The 23,603-nt window shown below is 33.3% G+C and overlaps 1 protein-coding gene across 1 annotated transcript in view; it reads left to right on the top strand.

Annotated features, from left to right (window-relative positions):
* The window catches only part of LOC145258303 (uncharacterized), a 70,508-nt gene extending 49,021 nt beyond the window's left edge, over positions 1-21,487 (top strand). The window contains exons 5-8 of the mRNA XM_080116350.1: positions 7,942-8,070; positions 9,555-9,682; positions 18,277-18,390; positions 20,443-21,487. Coding sequence (XP_079972476.1) covers positions 7,942-8,070; positions 9,555-9,682; positions 18,277-18,381 — 362 coding nt within the window. The 3' untranslated portion in view covers positions 18,382-18,390; positions 20,443-21,487. The remainder of the gene's footprint in view (positions 1-7,941; positions 8,071-9,554; positions 9,683-18,276; positions 18,391-20,442) is intronic.
* The last annotated feature ends 2,116 nt before the right edge of the window (positions 21,488-23,603 follow it).

Raw genomic sequence — 23,603 nt, 5'->3', positions numbered from 1 at the left:
CTGTGAAATATTTAATCGCTATGCTAGAAATCGTACAATATGATTACACTATTATGTACTTACGAGTCATGGTGAAATTAGGATGAGTTAAAAAAATATGAAAAATGATCAAATAGAAAATTAGTTACAATTTTCAAAATAGACTTCGTAGCCTCGTAGGAGATGTCCTTTTCTCCTCCTTGCAACCTCTATCTCACAGAAGAGATGTTGCGAGTTTGTCTCTGATGTATCGTTATTTTCATGGAAAGTGTTCAACTGAGCTTCAATCTATGGTCCCCCCTCGCCAAACTTTCACAAGAAACACTCGTCTAGCTGTAAACACTATCAATAATTCCCCCCACTCTTTATCTGTGCCTAAACCTAAACGTAGATTCCATGAACAAAGCTTCTTTCTTAGAACTGCACGCCTGTGGAATTGTCTTCCGTTTTCCTGCTTTCCGGCTGACTACAATATGGTTGTGTTCAAGTCTAAAGTAAATAAGTTCTTGATGAGCCGTTCCATATAAGTTATTAAATTTACAAAATTTTCATTACTAATGATTACTATATTGACCAATTTCTACTGTACACTCTTTAACCCTTATCCTTGAGTGGCCTCTGGGCCTTGATAATGTGGTGATGCCTTTGTAAAAAAAAAAAAAAAAAAAAAAAAATTTATCGAATTATTGAGTTTATTATGTTTTAATCTGGAACAGTTCTTTGCGACCAATTTTGTATGAACAAACTCTCCTAACTTATCTCCCTTGCTTTCCATTAAAATCTATTATTTCAAAATACAAAATGTTGGACTAGCAGTACAAGTGATTTTGTTTGTAAAAACTAGATCTGAATAATGTTTTTGAATTTATATTAATTTCCACATGTCACGTTTGATATGTTTTAGTTTTTTTTTTTTTTTAGCTGAAATGCATTTGTTTTAAATTGCAATAATCTGCAGAACTACCAATTATTCTTAAGCATTTTGTATGAAAATTTCTAAAATTCCATTTTTATTTTAGCATGTTTGACTTATATTGTATCTATTGTCAAGATATTTGTCTTCTTTTTCTCATCGGATAGATTTTATTTTCCAAACTAAAATGAAATATTATTTGCCTGATGTATAATAGTTTCTTGCTGTTTTTGTATTTATTTTAATTGATTTTTATATCCAACTTTATGTCTGTAATAATAAAGTCAGTTTTGATTATCGATAATATCAACAACAATTAATATTTAAATTGAATTTGTCAGTGTTTTCTTTTTTTTTTGGGGGGGGGGTAATAGCAACATGTTATCTCTCTCTCTCTCTCTCTCTCTCTCTATATATATATATATATATATATATATATATATAGGCAAAATGTGTGTGCATGTTTGTATATCCCGCAAAAACTTTCGACAGAGGCAACAGATCCTGACGAAATCGGTATCGATTGAAAGCTCTGTCCTTTGGACGACAAATATCGAAAAATTGGCCCAAAATATTCATTCCTTCACCCTCAACTGAGCAGTTTTGTACAAGTAGGGGTCGATTTTTTTTTTTTTTTCGGCAACATTTTAACAAGTCATTGTCTTCTTTTCGATTGACTACGCTTAATTTCAAAGTTCCGAACTTCCAGTCGGTCGATGGAAACATCAGCTAAGACATCACGTTTTTTTTTTTTTTAACCTTAAAAAAATAGAAACAAAATTGACTTAATTTTGAGAAAAGGTCAAACAAATTTCAATTAAATACATGCCTGGTTACAACTGAGTATGGACAGTTATTTTTAAAAGTTTTTTTTTTATTCTCCAAATCCTTATCAGAAAGGACTTGCCTCCCTATAAGGTCAATGCTAGACATGAGGTTATTTTTGGTGCTTGTGCAGTATATGATTTAAAAAAAATAAATGCATTTACGTAAAAACACTTATTACGTGTAATATTGAAAATGAGTAAAAGTTATGAAAAATGATTGAGTAGAAAAATAATTACAAGTAAAAATAAACTTTATTTATGCAGTCTTATCGTATTTTATTATGCTATAAAATAATTGTAATCTACCATTCAAGATAGAAAATACCTGACGTTAGTTTTGTGTGTATGTAAAAAAAAAAAATTTAACAGATGTACTTGATCATTTTTATATCATGTAAGAATGTAACTTTTTTATGTTTTTTTTTTTTTTTTTTTTTTTTAACCTAAAATTGATTTTTTTTGAAATACAATTATACTGCACAAGCACCTTTTTTTTTTTTTTTTTGTGTGTGTGTTTTTCAACTCCTGAAAAAGGGGCACTCGAGATGAGACAAAAATCGCTTCTGATTTCTCATCTGACGGAAGATAGAATTGATAAATCTATGGTATCTCCCAGCTCCCCCTTACACACACACACACTTTCCTACAGGATGGGTATCTAGAATGGTCCTAAATTGCTATTTTCTAATTTTATATTCGTATCAAGACATAATTATTTTTAGCATGAAACATTAATAGTGGAAATTTGGATAACATTTTCTTTTTCTGCATTTACTCATAGTTTTTTACGTTTTAAAATTATTATTTCCATATTTATTTTCCATGCGAGGGGACATTTTTCTTGGATTTTATTTTCATTGGAAATCCTTAATTTGGTCATTTCTTATGATTCCTGTTTTCTAATTTTATATTAATATGAAGACATTTGTGTTTTGTACAAAATCCAGTAAAAGTTGGAATTATCTTTTTTTTTTTTTTTGTCGTCTACTCATATTTTTTACTTCAAAATTATTTCCATTTTTATTTTCCACACTAATAACAGCAAGGGATATTTTTCTTTGTTGGTTTTATTTTCATTTGAAATTCTTGTTTTATTTTACTTATTTCTTATTATATTTTAATGTGACATTTTTTTTAAACCATAATAAATTATCTTTTATAAATTTTTTTTTTTTTTTTTTAAATTTATGCTCTGGAGCAATTTTTTTATTGCATTAAAAATTTTTTTTTATATTGAGTTTACCAAACATAAGTTATAAAACAAGCAAAATATTTTGAACTTTCTTTTGTTTCTGCTTTTCTCCTTCTATCAATTCCATCATTCATGTTTTGTCTTATAGTTTGCATAATCAGATTTCTGCGTTTCCATTTTTTAAGTTTTAATCTTATTCTAAATCCTTTGAAAAAAACTTCTCGTTTCCCTCGGCTCTTAACACTTCAAAAGTATTTTAATAAAATACTTGGGACAGGTGTAGACTTTCCCAATATTAAAGGTGCTTTAAAAGCCACCCCTCCTTTCTATTTTCTGTGGCGCATGTCCAGAATTCCTCCTGTATTAAAAGACAAATTTTTAAAAACATCTATATAATATACACACCTGTGATGGAATGAAAATGTCATATTCCAAAAATCACATAATGCCGTTTTATTTGTAACTAAGTAAATCAAATTTTATGAGTACATGAGGATAAACTGTATTATGCACATCTTGAAGGAAAAAAATAGGGAGATAACTAAACTATAATTCAAACTTGCAAGATCAGCCTACAATTTCTCATTAATTGCTTTAAATCTTTGAAAATGAGATTGTTATAAAAACAAAACTAGATCCATTTATGTAACATTTGGAATTTTTTTGTTTTTGTTCCATCATGGATACATAAAATATTTTTTTTTTTTTCTTTTTTTTTTTTCTTTTTTTTTTTTTCTTTTTTTTTTAGGGGGTCTTCTGGACAAGTACATATTCTGCTTTTGCTTTTTGTCTCGTTGTCCATTTCTTTCCCTTTCTTTTATCCTGAATTTTTCTTGTACAAAAACAAAATGTGTAGACATCTTAAAAAAAAAAAAAAAATTCGATGTACAATTTTATTTTTTAGCCTTTTTTCTTTCATAAAATTTCATGAAATTAAGCTTTCTCGCAATGTTTTTCTGCTTTTTCTTTTTTTCTTTTCTAGTTTAGATGTAGATTTTTTTTCTTTCTACAATTGAAAATTTTCTCATTGAATTTTAATTCCTTTTTTTGTTTTTAGAACTTTTTGAAACAAGGATTGATAATTTGGATTGTTCAGACTACTGTTCTCATCTAAACCGACTGGTGATGAGGCGATTCCAATACACCCTCCCCACCTTCTTCAGATACAGTCATTGATTTTGTTTTAAATTCCTGATTCCGATTCTTTCAAAATCTCTGAACATTTAGCTATAGAGTTCTTTTTTTTTTAATTATTTATTTTTTCTGTAAAACCCCATGTAATGTATGCATATAGTTCCACAAACATACAAAACTAGTTGCGAGAGGGTGTAAAATTTTAGTTTAACTCGTAGTTTAAAATCGATAAATATTTATCATTAGAACCAGCAATGGAAAATTCAATTTTAAACAAAAGCAATTCAAAGAGTCATTTTTGGCATAAGATAATAGGCACAAATTTTACTGATTCTCTTACCTAAAAAAGTTCCACCTCCTCTCGCCTCTCAATTCAAGTTAATCGTCCCAACCACCAACCTTCTTCAGGTGCATATTTTTGAAATTGAGAATCTTTATGTTGAACTCAAAACCTGACATGTCCACTAGTGGCGTAACAGCTAAATGCCATTAATAATCATGTTCTCATGACAGCATTCATGCAGGATGGGTTGAGCCACCTCCAAGTGAATTTGTAGGCCATCTAAGGCTGTCTCCTGCTGACCCCTCAGGATATTGCAGCCATTCGAAATTCCATCATTGCATATCAAAGACGTGAAGGCCAGTCAGTTTCCTATTCAGCTTTGACCATTTCAAGTTATGTCCTCAGTTGATCACCACTCTTCTTACGTCATCTCGGTAGTTGTGTTGGTGCTATTGCCTTGTGAATCAGCTCAGTTGGTCGACGATGAAGTGAGAGCCATCCTCAAGTCTAGGAAGCTTACGTCCTACATGGTTTGAGATATGATGCTTGGAGATCCAGAGAATGCGCTGAAGGCCTCATCGATCGAAGACTTCATCGATCGAAGACTTCCAGCCTTTGAATGTCAGCTACTCATATTTCAAACGATTAACAATAATTTCTAAGTGACCGTTTTCTGAAGGTTGAAGTTTCAATCCTTATTACAGGCGATATTAACTAAGAATAACTTTAAAAAGTTATTTAATGCTATCATCCAGTTAGAGTTGATTAAACAAGAACAATCTAATCTTGTAGATTAAAAAGGATTCAGTTTCTTATAAGTTTGAAAAAATGAATGTGAAGATGATTGGATTTTACATTAAGCAAAACGTTATGAAAAAAAGAAAACCAGATGAGAATAGTAATTGGAACAATAAAAAATGTTTTTTTGTTGTCCAGAATTTTCCATATATTAAAAAACAAAAAGAAAAATCCTTATGATGTATGTACTCGTGACAAAACAAAAATATCATATTCTAAAAATCATGTAAATTGACCAAGTAGTCTTATTTTTGTAAAGAAAATAATATTTAAGCGATTTTAGCAATCAATAGGAAATCGTTGGCATTACAAGGCTGACCTTGCAAGTTTATAATTCTCGAGTAATCTCCCTTTGTTCCTTCAAGATGTAAGATATTCCCTCTTCGCTTACTCATGAAATTTGATTTTATTAGTTAAAAATAAAACTACTTGATCAATGAAATTTTCCTTCCATCATGAGTACGTACATTATACAGAAAAATTTTTGGTATTTGAATCTAAAGGTTATTTTTGGACAAGCATCAAAAATTCTTAATTACTGTTCAGATTAAATAAAAAAAAGCTAGATAACAATTTTGTTCAATGGTCCTAATTCTAACATGGCTGCTATACACATTTTAGAAAAGAAAAATAACATTAACTATATAACAATGTGGAGCCTGTTTTTCTGCCACAAACTTAGGGTTAGTGTTGAGATTAATAAAGTGTATGAAAAGCTGGTAATTGTAGTTAACCTAATGTTTCAATGTGAATTCGTATGAATCCATATGGTACAACTTTCAACCACATCGTTTCTCATTCAAGTGAAACTGTTTTTAAACTAAACTTCCTATCTTATCTGCCTGTTTCTTTTTAACCAGACTTTTTGTTTTTTGATATGACAGGGATGAATTCGAAAATTAATGTCTTTTATTAAGCAGCAAAAATAAATTATAATATTTTGACTTTTTCAACTGTGATTCAATCCATGTGAATCAAAATCTTTTTAAAAAACTTTTTCATGTATAAATATATATCTAAATAGTTTTGAAAGAAACAAATATATGACATTTGTTTATATCTGTTTTAAGAGTTCAGCATCAACAACAGTTTAGATGTATGATCGTTTCTGAGACAGTGATATTTATTAATACCAAGTCTTTTCATCTGCGCAGGTAACAGAAATTAAAAATTGAACCAAAATTTTATATTATTCAACTGCTTTTTTCAACTGTAATTCAAGCCATTCTAATCAAGAATTTAAAATCCTTTCCAAATTTTCAACATCACTGTGTACACAGGTACATTTATTTTTAATCTATAAAAAAGTAAATTCATATGTAACGGCAAAAAAGACATTTTTGGCCAGTTTGATTTTGTTGTTGTTGGCATTTGTTTCCCCCACTTCTTTTCCAGGATTGGGAGAGAGCATGTGAAGGTTGCCAACATCTATAAGTGGAAGTTGTGATGGAATTAACTGAATTTGAACTTTGCACTCTACACAGCCAACTCCCATATCTTATAAATATTTCATTCCAAACCTACACTTCTCTTTAGACGAATATGCAAAGAAAGCTGATTGGATGACAACTTATCAACTTCCAATACTGAAACACTTAAAAGCAAAAAAGTTTGTGTATTCGTTGTTTTGCAGATTTTTATCCTCATCTTCATAGTTGTTGTTCCATCAAACTTCATCCTCTGGCTTTCTTTAAGTGATTAACTGTGATGGCATAGGAATGTCGAGTCTTGTAGTTGTATCTCCAGTAATTACTGCCTTCCATAGTTGCTGCTTCATCACGGCCCTTGGCGCAGTTGAGTCTCTATGGTTCTAGGTGAGCATTGCCTGAAGATAGCAGTTTCAATTTTACCAAAGCAGACCAGAAGATTAGTTGGCCGAAACGTAGTGAGACGACAACTATGGAAGGCAGTAATTACTGGGGATATAGTTACAAGACTCAGCATTCCTTTCCCATCGCGGTTAATCACCTAAAGAAGGCCAGAGGATGAGTTGGCTGAAACGTAATGACACAACAACTGTGAAGATGAGGATAACAGTCCACAAAAAGAATGAATACACAAATTATGAAACCTCATTTCAAAGGATTCCAAAAACAAAAACAGAAAAACATTGTTTAAAATTCGTGTTAGAATCAGGACGAATAAAATGAAATTTCTCCAAAACCTGAAAAAGACAATAAAGAAATTTTTGTTTTTGTCTAGAATTCCCCCTATATTAAAAAATAAATAAGGAAAAATCTGTATGATGTACATACTTGTGACAATGAAAATTAATCATGTCGTTTTATTAAATACGAAAAATTAAATTTTATGAGTAAGAGAGAAGAAACTGTCATGTCGCCATCTTGAAAATAATCTCAAACAAAGAAGATAACTCAACATAATTCAAACTTGTAAGATTTTTGTTGTAATGGCTAAAAATTTCCATCAATCACTTAAAAATGATTTTCTTTATAAAAATAAAACTATTTAATCAATTCATGTGATTTTTGGAATATGCTATTTTTGTTTCATCACAGCTACATACATTATAAAGAGTTTCTTTGTTTTGTTTTCTAATATGGGGCGTGGGGGGACAGAAAAACACCATTTCTCTTTTTTTGTTTTTGTTTGTTTTGATACTTGGTAAGTGATAAAGCAAAACACATTATTTTAATGAATAAGAATGTGTCTTTCTCCTGCCACAGGTTCAAGGATTGGTTGACTTTTCTCGAGCCAAGAAATGTTGAAAAACATTTTTCAGGTAAAAGAAAACACAAATCTATACGTTGAACTTAATTTGCAATGAACATGGCGTTCCGTTTGTTTTGTGCAGGTAATCAAGATATTTTGATATGTGGTGTTTGCAAACTAGAGTTTACGAATCTACATACGCTCGCCCAGCATAAGAAATTGCCATGCAAATTGCGATTCAGCTGCCAGTGTCAGAAAACTCCGCAACCTGGTAAGTAATAATCACATCCACAATCTTCTGTTTTTCATCTTGGTGCTAGCAAATCAGGATTTCTGACGTAATGTTAAAATGCACCAAACATTGATGATATTGTTTTTCTGTTTTCTTTCTTTCTTTTTTTTTTTTTTTTTTTTTTTTTTTTTTTTTCTTCAACTTTCCGTTTGCAAAACTCAATCATTGATGGAAGAGAAAGCATTTTGTACATGGCTGAACCATCTAAGACCAATAGGAAATGTGTCTAGACGTAAGGATTGGCAGCAGCTTGAACCTTCACGATGCAACAGTGATAGCGTATTCGCACCTGCCAGTTGGCCAAGTATCAGAAAATGGCTTCAGTATCACATAGATCATCCATCTGAGCCTCAGCTATGATAAAAATGTATTTGAGCGAAAACGGGATAAATAAAGACCTGGCCAGAGATAATTAGTTTGTAAGTCAACTTCTAAAAGCTACCAGACACATGCCAACATGTAAAACTGGCGTTAACCTGAATATGATGATGATGCAACACTTTGGTTAACTGATGCTTGCATTCATACGAATATAGGTTCTTGTCCAGAATTTCTGTTATTAAAAAACAAAAATAATGAAAAATCTGTGATGTACATCCTGTGATCCAGTAGCTTTATTTTTATGAATTTGAATAATCGAGGAGTGACTGTCTTGTCCATCATTTTGCAAATAATTTTGATAAAGGGAGATAATTTAACAATTCAAACTATGAGATTTATGTTGTAATGCTTATAAATTCTCATTATTTGGTTTAAGATGATTTTATAAAAATGAAACTACCTGATCAATTCACGCGATTTTTGGAAGATTATATTCATTTTGTCACAGATACCTACCTCATACAGATGTTTTATTAATATTTTTTAATATACAGTGAATCTTGGACAAGAACCTGAATATATACTGAACTACATCCGTTAGTTATGCACACAATGCAATAGCTATTAATACAGAAAAAGAACACATTACACTAGAGATAAGCATGTGTTCTATATTGTAGAGGATTCGGTAATTTGTAAACACAACACCCTAGAAAGAAAATGGCTGCTGAGTTTATGTAAAAACTAAGAAATTGTTACTTGTAAAGATAATTGTTTGTAAGGAAGGTTTGTTTTGCTGAAAAAAAAAAGTTTTTCATATTGAACGATAAAATCCATCTGACTCTGAATAATGGTAAATTACAGATTATGCACTTCCAAGAATCAACTGATGCTAAGCAATTCATTGAATCATTTTAAAATTGTCAGCCAGTTTCATGACAAGTTGGAATATTGTTATTTCTTCAATCTGCATAAAATCATTATGATAAACATTGATTACAAAACTTGTTGGACACATTGCGGCCATTTTCTTTCTTGGTCGCTGTGTTGACACATTATAGAAGATGCTCTTAAAAACTGGTATGAAATTACCATCTAATCTTTTGTTTTTCTTTTTTCTTTTTTTTTTTTTTCATCTTTAGAAACGGAACAAGAAGCCTTGATGCTAAACTGTGCCACTTGCAACATGACTTTCTTCTCTGCTTGGAATTTGGTGCAGCATTGTCAAACGGAGCACGAACTATCCATCTTTAAAGATGGACGTAAAATTGTAAGTATACACACAGATTCACATCCATGAGTTATGATTTTTTATTATTTGCGCTCACAAACTTGACGACCCTTCCAGTCCTTTATTTATTGTGGACTATTATTTTCATCTTTTTTTTTTTTTTTTTAGTTATTGTTTCACAGTGTTTCGGCCAACTATTCCTCTAGCCTTCGTCAGGTGGTAATCGCGATAGGAGCACCAAATCTCCTATCTGCATCCTCAGTCGTGAGACAACTAAAAAAAAAAAAAGATGAGGATAATAGTCCGCAATGAATAAATAATAGTCATCTTAATAATGAATTCCAAGATCTTTTTAAGATTCTGTCCTTTTAAGTGCAATTGTTTGTATCTCTCTTGCACTTGGTTCACTGGATATATCTGCTAGGCAGTTTTTGAAATTCCTTTTCATCAGTCTGGTTGCTCTTATAATTACTTCAACGACGGAGATCTTTGTAAGATTTCAGTTTCATGTACATAATACCTTGGTATTTCGTTATCTTTTCCCTCTCAGCTCTACAGGGTATCCCAATAAAATGTATACACTCTTTAAATTATCTCAATATGCTATGCCACATTCCCAAGAGATGCTTACGAATAACGAATGGCACTTCCAGCAGGATGGAGCACTTCCCCACTATCATCATGACGTAAAAGCATATCTTTATAGTCACCTGTGAAACAGATAGTTAGGATGAGGAGGAAGTACTGAGTACTGTCCATGCTCACCAGACCCCCCCTGATTTTTCTCTTTCTTTGGAGCGGGGAGGGAAGGGCATGTTAAACACAGGATTCACACCACTAAATGAGCTACAATGAATGAGTTGAAAGCAACCATTGCAAAATGTGTTAACATACTAATTGAACTGATTAGGAACATTTTTGATTCAATCAGTGAGCGTTGTCAGTTCTTCATGGACCACAATGGCCAATAATTTAAACACTTTTGATAATTATCTACTTTCTGTATTTGTTCACAATATTTTGGTGTATGAAACTTCTTTATAATAAATGTTGGTTTTATGGTCATTTAAGGAGTGTATACATTTTATTGGGATACCCTGTATTTAACCACGACCACCGAGATATAGAAGGTCTGTTAACTGAAAAATGCCTGCAGACTCAGTACTATATGAGGGCCATTTGAAAAAGAGCAATAAAACATTTTGAAAAAGAAAAAGGAAAACAGTTCGATTAATACTGAAACTGAACTTTATTCAATATAAAAAATATTATCTATGTAAAATTAAGTAATTTTAAAGCATTATACAATTTATACAATTTAATACTGATAAAACTGAATTATGAATTTAGGGAACAAACAATTAAAGAAACATTAAACACATATCTTTTGGCCTTCAGAACAAGATCACAGTGTAGTATCTGTTTTGATGCTACACTATGTATTTGTTTTTTGACAATTTTTTAATCTATATGTATAGTAAAACAAATCCTGAATTTTTAATTAATTTGTGTTGTTTGTATACCTCGAGAGTAACAATTTCCTATTTCATTTCCCGTTTCAGTCATGTAAATTTACAGTTAAAATGTTATAAAAACAAAATCTTGAAATTTTAAATATATTTCAAAGAAATAAATTACGCCCGGTGCTAAAATATTGAAAATTCATCGATCGTTAGAAAAAAAAAAAGAAAAAAAAAATTGTGAAAAATGCTGACTTTAAAATATTTGGAAATACTCAATGAAAAGTTTTATTCATTATTAAAAGAACGGACTGAAAAATATTATATAAAAATTGTTTGTTTTGCAATAAAAAAAATAAATAAAATGAAATATTCTACTTTCTCCGATAGAAATAAAAGTTCAAAAACGAGTTCACTTACTATATTTTGTTAGATTAAAATTAACCCAATGTGCAATTATATAATTATCCAAATGGAGACTTGTTGTTTTCTCTTTGGAAGAACATACATGGACATTATCCAGTCATATTTTTTATGCCTGTTAGCATGACCACGTGGTTGAACTCCAGAAACTTTCTATACCTACAAGTTGATCAGGAAGTGACGTTACGCTGTCATGTTCACTGGTCTACTCTCAGTGGTGTTGATTTAACCCAGCATCACCAATGGGTCACTAACTTGTAAGGCTTTTTGTCCCATATCACTGTCAGCTATAATAGCTCTGTTTTCTACATACAAAGTTGTAGGAATTCTATAGTTATAGTGGATGCTGTATGACATACTTGCAACTCTTTTTTTTTTATTACATTTTCACCCCAAACAAGGCACATTGCCACTTTGGTGTAGGGGGCTACTATCAGGGGAAACATCTACTGGGGTACTATGTAGGGATTAGGGCAGCGAGATGTTGGTTCACGTTGCACTTGAACTTATGCATGTCAGTACAGTTGGGGAAGCAGTGACCTGGAATGGAATTCCAAAGTCTAGCAGTTCTGGGGAAGAAACTACTGGAGTAGAAAGATCTTTTACATCTAGGGATCTCTACAGTGTGGGGGTGGGATTTTGCAGCTTGTCAGGTCTGTTGAGGGTGTGCACGTCGTGGGGGCACAAGTCCTTGCAGTTCTTCAGAGCATTCACCATTATAATACTTGTAGAACAGGCAGAGGAATGCAACGTTTCGACGATGGGACAGAGGCTGAAGTTTAGATGCCAGTTTAGGGCCTATCAGATTTGCGACTCTCTTTTGAACCCTGTCAAGGAGCGAGAGACTAGTAGCCGATGCATCGGCCCAAATATGACAGCAATACTCCATACATGGGCGAATAGTGGCCTTATAGAGGTACAGGATACTTTCGGGTGTTAGAAGTTTTCTAGCACGGTAGAGAGAGCCCACCTTCCTTGCAGCGGCCCTGGCAATGCCCTCGATGTAATTGTTCCAACTCATGTTTCCTGTGAACGTTAGGCCAAGGAGCTTGAGAGACGTACTCTCAGATAAAGAGTCGTTGGCCATTGCTATAGGTGGTAGAGAAGGTTTCTTGTAATTATTGAATAAAACCAGTTTTGTCTTGGTGGCATTGAACGTTACCATCCATTTTTGTCCCCATTCCACTACTGATTGGAGGTCATCCTCTAGTGTTTCTGCCATTACTTTAGATATATGTTCATTTGTTTTCCTGTCGTGCCTGCTATAGAGTGTGGTGTCATCAGCATATATACCCATCTCAGAGGCAATTTTGTCGGGGAGGTCATTTATGAATATCAGGAACAGCAGAGGTCCAAGGATAGATCCCTGGGGCACTCCCGCATTTATATCATATTGTTTAGATGTACGACTGTCGAGGACAACCTGGATTTTTCTCTTATCTAAGAAGGATTTAATTATGTTAAGTATTCTACCAGTGATACCGTAAGATCTAATCTTCCTGAGGAGACCCTCATGCCATACCCTGTCAAAAGCCTTAGATATATCTAGAGCTACCGCTCTGCCCTCTCCCGCTTTGTCCAGTGAATGGTATATACGTTCAGAGATTACAGTGAGGATGTCTGCCGTGGAACGGGCTTGTCTAAATCCATATTGATGGTCGGTCAGAAGTTTAGCATCTGTAAGGTGCTGGACTAGAGCATGGTTAATTAAGGTCTCAAATATTTTGGCAAAAAGTGGGAGGAGGCTTATAGGGCGATAATTTAATGGGTCAGTTCTTTCGGCAGAATTCTTGAATACTGGTACTACAGAAGCAGTTTTCCAACAGCTCGGAAAGCAAGATTCATTAAGGCATTTGTTGTAGAGTTTGGAGAGAACTGGAGCTACTTCGGCTGAGCACTTTTTTAATAGCACAGCTGGGATGAGGTCGGGTCCACATGCTTTTGAAGTGTCAAGGTTTTTTATGATAGCATGCACCTGAGCAGGGGTGATTATCAGATCGTCTAGCGTGACGTCTGTCCGCATAGGAAATTGAGATAGGGGGTGGTTTAGAGGTTCCAGTGTGGAGTTTGAGGCAAACCGACTGGCAAGCATGTTAGCCTTCTCGGTTGCTGAACAAAGAACCTCGTGATTGTTGGTTAGTGGGGGAATTGTTGATTGCCCATTATTTACTACACTGTTGTAGATTTTCCAGAAGTCACGAGTTCCTAGTTTTTGTGCTTCGATGCGTTTTTTAGTGGTTTCCGTAGATTCCCTCTTAGCTGTCGCTATTTCTTTCTTAACGTTACTTCTAGCTTCTATGTACTTCTGTCTGTTTTAACTGGACTTATGTCGGTTAAACCTGCGGAATGCATGCTGCCTTTGAGCAATGGCAGTTGCGCATGTCGAAGTAAACCATTGGGGAGAGTGGGGCTTGCTATAGAATTTCCGCATGGGAACATGCGCTTCGATTGCAGTTTTGAACCATTCAGTGGTCTCGGTTGCGCACTGTTCAGCAGGAAGAGAAAAAATATTTCCCCATGGGGCGACTCTGATAAGATCTCTGATAGCTTCCCAGTCAGCCTTTTTATAATATCTCGTTGTTTTGAGCACTGGCTCTTCAGTTTTGGGTCTAGAGTTTAGGGCGATTTCAACCATTATCACCGCATGATCAGCGTTCCCAAGTGGGTTGTCGGCTTTCGTTACACAATCATCAGGAACTGTGGTCAAAAACAGATCTAATAGTGATGCGTGTTGTTCTTCCTGATCAGGGAAGCGGGTTGGAAAAGTAACAATTTGCGATAGGGAGTGAGATACAGAGAAGCTATGAGTTGCGCTGCCTGCTGCATCTGTGTAAGTAGAGAATCCAAGCCAGTTTTGTGATGGACATTAAAGTCGCCAAATACATGTACTTGGGCGCTAGTGTCGAAGGAGAGTGCTGTGTCTATGCTGTCAGATACTTTGTTTATTATGGTGCAGCCTTGGGTCGAGGGAGAGCGGTATAGAAAGTAAAAGTAGCTAATGTTATGTTGCATGTTTAGTCTAAAGCACATAAAGGCTTGATCATCCGTTTCCAGGTTTGTTTCTCTAGTCAAGGGAAGGGTATTACGAATGTAAACTCCAAGTCCGTGCATATGTCTGTCAGAGTCCTTACGGCAGAGTGGGAGATATCCAGGCATGTTAAAGTAGTTAGAGGGGATGGAGGAGTGTAGGTTAGTCTCACTTAGTGCTAAGATATCCGGGGTATTTGTTAGGAGAAATGCTTCAACATCAGCTAAATTAGTTCTAAGCCCACGGATATTTGTGAATGCAAGCCTCAAGGGAGGAGGCAAGTTGGATTTGTTTGACCCTAAGCCTGGTTTAAGCTTATTTTTAGATTGTATTGTTGTCATCATGTTTTTTAACGAGTTTCAGTTGGGTTAGGGGAAGCCGAACAGGAGGTTATGCAGAATATCACACATGCATCACAAGTAGACCATCAGCTGACCCTCCATCAACTAGGACTGTGGCCTCAGGAAAGCCCACCGGGGATGAGTGCAGGGTCCCTTTCCATGCGCGCCATGGCACTGCAAACATCCCGATATTATTCAACTGTTGATGGAGCAGCTGCTCTAAGCTCTACCAAAGAGTTAGGGCTCCTGTACTACCAGTCGGAAACAGCAGCCAGTAACTGTCAATCCGGTACCCTCAACCCATCAGAGGAAGGTCAACCCAATCTAATTGCTCAGGCATATGTGGTACTCAAGCATTCTCAAGTGCCCAGCTTTAGGGGTGGGGTGTGTCGGGAGTGGGGAAACGGCGTTCATTGCCCTAGACAAGAAACAAGATCTACCACTGGGTGTTTCTGTCGAATCACTGTGATAGTATCTCTGCGCCTTACTAATAGGCAAAGAAGGAGTATGAAAGCCGGGCGATAGGCAGGACCTATCTACTCCTTAAGCATTTTAGGTTTGCAAACCGGTAATTTGTTTGAGTCACCAGCTCTAGGAAGGTTGTCATCCAAGACTGAAGAGGCCTCCCTCCTCTTTGGTTTAGTTTCAGAGTTTTCCTTCTCCTAGACGGATGATCTGGAAAGATTTACTGGGTCCGTCACCACTGAGAGGGTTTGCTCCGCGCCTGGGTTCTAATCCAGGTATTTCTGAAACCCCGCGTGGTTAGTTAATGTTATTGGGTTAGTTTGTAGAGGTTATATCTGCTAAATAGTTACACTCCTCAAAGTGGATTAGGGACATTGTTATTTCATTGTTACTGGATAAAGGGGTTGAGTAGAGCTCATGCAGTGTAAGCAACTATGATTGTAAGGAGGCTTGTTAGGAGGAGATAATGTGGTTTGAGGCTTTCTCTTTTGTATATATATATTTTTTATTTTTTCCTTTTATTTTTTTATTATTTTTTTTTTATTATTCATGTGAGCTTGGGTCTAGTATAATATTAGAGTGTGAGTAGGTGTTAAGAATTGAACTACGAGTTGTGCCCAAACTATATTTTAGATGATAGCAGGGCATGAGATGCGAGTGCAATATAGTACGGGTAAAACAGTAAGTTTTGAGTCATGTGTAATTTGGTAAATAGATATATGGGCTGGTTTTAGTAGGTAACCTGGTTAAAAAAGGGCATTACTATGCTTCCATTTCCATTGTTACTGGGAGAGGGTATAGGTAAAAATTCGTGCAGTGGAAGCAGCTAAATTTGCTACAGTATTGGATTGAGAGAGACGAGTTAATGTATGGTTAGATATAGTTTTGTAAGTTTAGGAATGGATGATTAGATATGGTTTAGTAGGTTTAGGATTAGGATAAAGTGTAAGGGTATGATTTACTTGTTATTAGAAATTCTGATTTGGTGCCCAAACTGAATATTTAGTAAGACTGAAAGATAAGATATGCTCAGTATAGATACAAGAGAACATTTGATATGGAGTACAGTTATACCCGATAGATATAGGTTATTGCATATGTTGTAAATATAGTTAAATATAGATGGATGGATAAGTAGTATTGTATACGAATGCATGGAATTTTGGACAATTTGAGTAAGTTGCCTTTAGACTACAACGAAGGAGAATGCCTTCGCCTTTCTCTTAATATCCGGAGGTTTTTATTTCAGTGAGTACCGGTTTAGTTTGTGAAATGATTATTGCAATACTATCTCTTAATAAAGAGATATTAATGGTTGCTGTTCATTATAGATTACTTTAAGTCAATGTATAGGACTATGGCTAGTAAGTATTTACTTAGAAGCTTGGTTATGGGTTAGGAGTTTTAATCAGGAGCATGCCTAGGAAATTTTGGTTGTTAATGGGTATCGATTTACGAGTCTGTTAGGGTCAAGGGCGGAGAGCAAGGACCCCTCTAAGTTACGTGAAACGGATTAGGTTTAGTGGTAACTTGAGAAATAGAGCAGTTTGATTTGTTAGTGATCAGGAGAGAGAGAATTTAAGTAAAAAATAAAAGGGTTTGTCATGCAAAACAGACAATGCAGTCATCTTGGAGGTAAAGTATCTATAAGGGGTACTTAGTATACAACCAGCAGTATTTTTCAGTTTTGAGAGGAATTTTAGGTACAATAGTTTCATGGTTTGTTGTACAAGTCCGTAGTCTAGGTCAGGGACGAAGCACTTCTAATATTGCAACTGGGTGTATCTAATTTTAAAAGTAGTTGAATAGAGTATTATGAGGTGTTCTACTTAGCTTAGGGATAGAAAGAAAATTTAAGGTAATATTCAGAGTGATATAAGCAATTTCATGAGGATTAGATATATGATCACTGGATGTTATGCTGCTCAGAAGAATTCTTGTATCTATTCAGAAGGATGTCTTGGTGATATAAGATTTGAGAAATTAAGAGTCTGAGGATACAGAAAGTTGTGAGCTGATGAGGATTCAGTACAGGCGATTATATATAGTTAACAAAGGTGGTTTAGTTTAGTACGCACGTATTGTACATATTAAGTATACTGCTTCAGTTCTATCCTCTATTGTAAAGGAAACCCCGTCTGCATTTCGATTGGCAATTTTGTCAAAAGAGGAAATTTAAAACAGCTTATCTAATTTTTGATGATATCAGTTTATAGACAATTGTACAGACTGATAGATTGTTGTGTAAGACATAAGAGCCCATCGTCTTCGTATTTTGATGAAATGATGGATCAAGGGATCAGGTGTCCGGAAAGGAAATGGCAGTGTACAAGGAAGGGGGGGGTCACTGATATCTTATTAACGTTATTTTAATTGAGAAAATTAACATCTCTCTGGTATATGTTCCCAGGACTTGCTGGTGCATTCTATATTCAAATGTTTAAACTTTTTTTTACAGAAGTAACCCGATCTCCATTCTATTTCTACACTAAACTTAAAAAGCATAGTATTGCTTAGTAACGTTGCTGTGATCATAGATAAATTTGTCTTCTCCCGTTTTTCGTGCTAATAAATCAGGCTATCTGAAGATACTGGCTCCTTGATCTAAAATGCACAAAACATTGATGTTAGTTTTTTTTCTCCCCATACCCTTTGTAAAACTCGATTATATTCTGTAAAGTCATTAAAAAACAATTTTTCTCTACGACCCAACCAAAATCCCATGAAACCGAGAATAAATATTTGAAGCATTATAAAGGGTTTTCCAAAATGCCTGGATTCAGCATTAAATAACTCTAAAAGGGTTGATATGTTGTAAAACAACCAATACCTCCTCTTCCTTGGAGAGCTTTGTCACTTTTTGTTAATTCTGTCAATGTTAACGCCAGTGTTTTTTTTTTTGTTTTTTTTTTATAGTTGGATGATGCTAATGGCACAACTGTAAAGATTGAAGTTCCGGCAAATGATACAGCTGCACAGAATTCTGCAACCGATGATGTTAAAAAAGAGCCAAAAGAATAATGACTATTGGTAAGTCATTGTATTGTGTATGTTATGTCTTGCTAAAACTTGAAAAATACTCAACATGCACTTATAAAGTTGGTATTTTTTGTATTAGCATATTGACAATTTCTAAGTTATCATTTTTCTTTTTTTTAATTTTCTTCCTTTGAAGATTGTAACGTTGAGTATTGGGCAGCCAAACCAGCTGCCAACATTATCCTGCTTTTTATTGAAATCAACCAAGAGCTCTTTTTAGTATCCTTGTTGTTCCCTTAAGTGCAATTGTCTGGATCTCTTTTGCACTTGGTTCACCAGGAATATAAGTTAGGACTTCAGGTTGTAGAACACAGTGATTAAAGAAATTAAATTCAAACTTGTGCATTGTATTGCCTTCTATAAATGTCCTTGGCATCCATGCTAGATAATGCTTCAAGCAAACTACATTAACCTAAGAAACAATTGATGACAGTTCAAAGTTTATTAAACTTAATTTGAACATCAAATGAATAAGTAAAATGTGAATTATAAACAAAACTCTTTAGACCATAATATTTCAAAGTTTAATGCTTCTCATCAGAAAAGAAAAGCGAGGTTATAGAGTTAGAGAAAAAGCAAAACAAAAACCGGATTAACACTAACTCTACATGAATAGCTTTAATGAATAAACAATATATTCCAAGTACTTGGAATAAATTTTATCTGTTTTAAAATCTATGCATTTAGCAGAAATACAGCGAAGAAAGATTTATTTTGCGAACTTAAATAAAATACAAATAAAGTTAATACGCAGAATAAAATAATAAAATGAAGTTGGACTGTTTAAACCAACTTTTCTAAAATGCATAGAGTAAATAAATTAAACTGCAATAAATTCTAAATATATGATATATAAAATTAAAATAAACTAAAAAGGCCCAACTTTTATCAAAATAATTACATTGAACAACGAAATAAATGTGTGTGTGTGTGTGTGTGTACGTATTTATGAATTTTTTAATTTTATTTTACTTCAGTCAAAGTTCTCAGAGATCAAGGGGCCCACTACCTGAGGCTAACACTTGAACTCTATATGAGATACATAGATATTCGAATGTTCCATTAAAGTTCTTTATCTTTCAAACACGGAGTTAGTAAAGAAATTGAGAACCATTTTTCTTCTCCCCAATTATTTTCATATGTTGTAGTATATCTTACGTGTTGGTCTCTTGGTCTTACTGGATTCCAGGGCAAGAATTTATCTAGTCTGGTGGAGTATCCAGCTTCGTGCTATTACTAGAGGTAACGTCACTTGGAGAAGATGCACCATTCCTCGTAAAAGCTAATGTGGGTTAGCAATAATGAAGAAATCTTATTTGGGCAGTGAATACTATGTGATTTTGAATATTTAGTCAGGGTTTACTTCTAGAGAAAAGTATCCCTATGGCAGGTTGTTCTGGCAAACCCCTGTATAGAGAGGCCTTAGACACTCGAGGATGGTATCTAGTAGGCATAAGCATTATGACAAATTGTCTTCCTTTAAAAAGTAAAATTTAAACCTATCAGCCATTTTAATCAGAATGCAGAAATTAAAAACTTAAACAAAATGCTTATTGATTTATGAATACACAAAAAAATAAAATATTGAATTTTAATACAAGCTCTACATTAAGTTTAAAAACATTTGCTTACTCACGCAGCAGCGGTGCTTTTTTTCTTTCTTCCAACTGAAGAAAGAGACATTAAAAACAAAGGATTTGTGTTGAACAAAAAAAAAACACCATTTTATGCTATTGTGTTTATCCTAACAGCACCTAAAATTGCATGCTTGTATTATTTTTGTATCGGAACGGTTCAAGATTCGAGTGTCAGTGCTTCTCTACAATGGGTTCATGCCAACTGTGCTTTTTATTCTATCTTTCCACATTGTTACCACAAGTAAGCACCCTAAAAGGTACGAAAAATCTACAAAATTGGAGGTCTTTGTAGCAAAAGCAAGATATCTTACAACAACTCTCTAACGAAAATGATCACTTTATTATTTTATTTATTTGTTTATTTTGTATATATATAAACTAATAATAATTTTGTTTTTTATTTCAGAATCCAGTGGAATATTTGACCAAAAAATAACCGGTCCATTCAAAATCAGTTGAAGCCAATTAAAAATTGGTGGTTTTAGTTCATCTTCATCGTTCAGAGAAGAACAAACCCAAAAAATTAAAAAAAAAAAAAAAAATGATACACAAAACAAAATTACAGAACACATCAGCAATGATTTTCATTATCTCACAAAATTTCAATTCAATATACAAACTTTATTTTATAAAAAAATATTTTTTATCCTTCAAATTTTGTAGATAAAAAAAGAGAAAAAGTTTATATTCAACAAAATGTTTGTTTAAAATGTTTTCTTTAAAAATAGTTTCATCAGTTCTTCTCCACAATTTCTCATATATTTAAAAAAAAAAAAACTATGATGTACATACCCATGATGTAATGAAAATGTTATATTTAAAAAAAAAAATCACGTAAATTGATCAAGTAGTTTTATTTTTGAATAAGAAAATAATTTTAGGCATTTAATAGGAATTCACAACATAAATATTGCAAGTTTCAATTATTGTTGAGTTATCTTGTTTCTTGAGATTATTTTCAAGATGGCAACATGAGACAGTTGCTGCTCTCTTACTCATAAAATTTAATTTTTAAATAAGAGTAGAGCAACTGTTTTGTCCACCATTTGGAATATAATATAAAAAAAGAGATAAGTCAATAATTCAAACTTACGCAATTTGTTATAATGCCTACAATTTCTCATGAATTTCTAAAAATGGTTTTCTTTATAAAAATAAAACTACTTGATCAATTTATACAATTTTTGGAATATATTTTCCTTTCATCATGCGTATGTACATCATACAGATTTTTCATTATTTTTGTTTTTTAATATAGGAGGAATTCTGGACAACAATCATAGTTTTATCTGATTTTAATTTTCAAAACTCATCAGTTCATTTCATTAGATTAGATAAACCAAAACAGTTTTTCAAAACATCACAAACTTTGACTGCAAAAAAAAGAAGAAAAATGTGCAATTTAATTTCTTCCTCGTGATGTAAAAATAAAGTTTTCTAATCCATAAGAATTAACATTTTTTTCTGATTTTCTTCCTAAATCGGATGGATATTTTTTTTCCATTAAAATTATGGATGTGTAGCTCTCTGTGCTCTCCCCCCTTTCACTTTCTCTCTGAAAAAGCAACAATATTGGAGATTAACACCCTCAGCTAAATTACCCCTACCAAATGAGATTCTACTTTTTTTTTGGGGGGGGGGTGATGATGATGATTCTTGTTCAGAATAAAAACGAAAATAAAGAAAAATCTGTATGATCTACATATCCAAGCAGAAACATAAATCGTATATTCCAAAAATCACATAAATTGATCCAGTAGTTTTATTTTTATTAAGAAAATCATTTTAAAGATGGGAATTTGCAGGTATTGCAGCAAAAATTTAAGTATGAATTATTAAGTTATCTCCCATGTTTTCTGAGATTTTTTTTTTTTTTAAATATTGAGCAAAAAACTCATTTCTTGGATGCTCATAAAATTTGATTTTATTAAAAAAAAAAAAACTAGTTGATCAATTTATGTGATTTTTGGAATATGATATACCTGTGACAGGTATGTACGGCATACAGATTTTGCTTTATTTTCAGTTTTTTAATATAGCGACATTCTGAGCAAGAACTTTTTTTAAAAAAAATCGATTTTACAGAAATCATCACTTTTATCGATTCTTTTTTATTAATGTGCAGGTTGAGGGACATTATCCACACTTTTGGGTCCCCATCGTTCAGGTAGCTGATCTCACTTTATGTCTCCCAAAAAATATCATGAGGATTATCTGCAGAGTTCCCCCACTATGCTATCTCTCCTCAACAGTTCTCTCCAAGGCAACTTAAGTCAGTCTCTCCCCCATCTAGCTGAATTTCTTATATGAATTTAATATAAAATGATCCCTTATTTCTGGGCCATTCTAGTGTTTTAGGACAGTTAACTGCAAAAAGTTTTTGCTATGGGAGATAAATTCTATATTTTGGGGCCAATTGTGTATGGTTTTAGCCAATTACATGTTTTTTGTTTTTTTTAAATTGTGTTAGTCAGTTTGTGTTAAAAAAAAAATTGTTTAACTGTTCTAAAAAGCTAGACTAATCTGAAAATAGAGGATTACATCAAATTTATATACAAAACTGTTCCTCTACTCCAAATTCTAAAATAATTTTTTTGTTTTTTCAAGTTTTTTTAAGGTGATCACACGTAATAACCTAACAAAAGTAGAATCTCATGTTTCTAGGAGAGTGATTTAGCCGATGGTGTTAATCTACTGATTTCTCACCCAAAAGCAGAGATTATATAAATATGTTTTCTTTTCTCTTTGTCACTTGTCAAATTTTTTTCATGTTTTTTTACGATCCTCCCATGAAAAAAATTTTTTGTTTCCACTTGACAATTTTTAAGTCGGCTACTCCAATACTTTTCAACTCGTAACTTACAAAATCTCAGTGGATTTCGATATGAAACAGGTATTTTTTGTTTTTCCATGAGAACATGATGAGCAGTGGTGCTATGTTGCTTGTCTGTTAAATTCTGACCATGCAAAATGTTCCATTATTTTTTGCTTTTGAGATGAGGATAGTTTTGATTATTTGAATTCTCATTTTGCTATTCTTCACATTTCCACTTATGAAAACTTTCAGCTTCTTCAGGTGGAATTTTATGTACAGGTTTCCAACTCGAAAATTTCCAATTTGAAAAGATGATCAACCAGTAGGTTATAGTTGATGCGTAAAAATAACGATAACTGAGCCGAAAATAGTTGTCTGAATAATCCAAAATGTTGAAGCATTCAATTGTTAAAAATAGTAAAAACATTGTTTTACTGCATGGATGATTCCAAATGTACAACACACCTCCCAATTGAGGGTTAGTGAAAGACTTGGCTAACAAGTATATCGAAACCAACCAATGTAAATAAGTTTCATTGAGAAAATCAGTTTGTACTGCTGTGGCCAATGTGAGCCGTATCAGATGTGGAAAAGATGGAGAACCAAAAATATATAATTCTGAAAAATTAAAACTTATTTGGATTATTAAGACTACTGTTCTTATTTGGAGTGTTATTTGCGCAACATTTCTGTTCATGTGACGCCTGACCTTCTTGAAGTGTATGTTGTCGAATTTGTGACATAGTGGTCAA

The sequence above is a fragment of the Euprymna scolopes genome, chromosome 33, assembly GCF_053919585.1.
Source record: "Euprymna scolopes isolate OS-2025 chromosome 33, ASM5391958v1, whole genome shotgun sequence".
NCBI classification, from domain to species: domain Eukaryota; kingdom Metazoa; phylum Mollusca; class Cephalopoda; order Sepiida; family Sepiolidae; genus Euprymna; species Euprymna scolopes.
The sequence above is the reverse complement of the archived record's forward strand: the minus strand, read 5'-3'. Positions and strand labels throughout refer to the sequence as shown.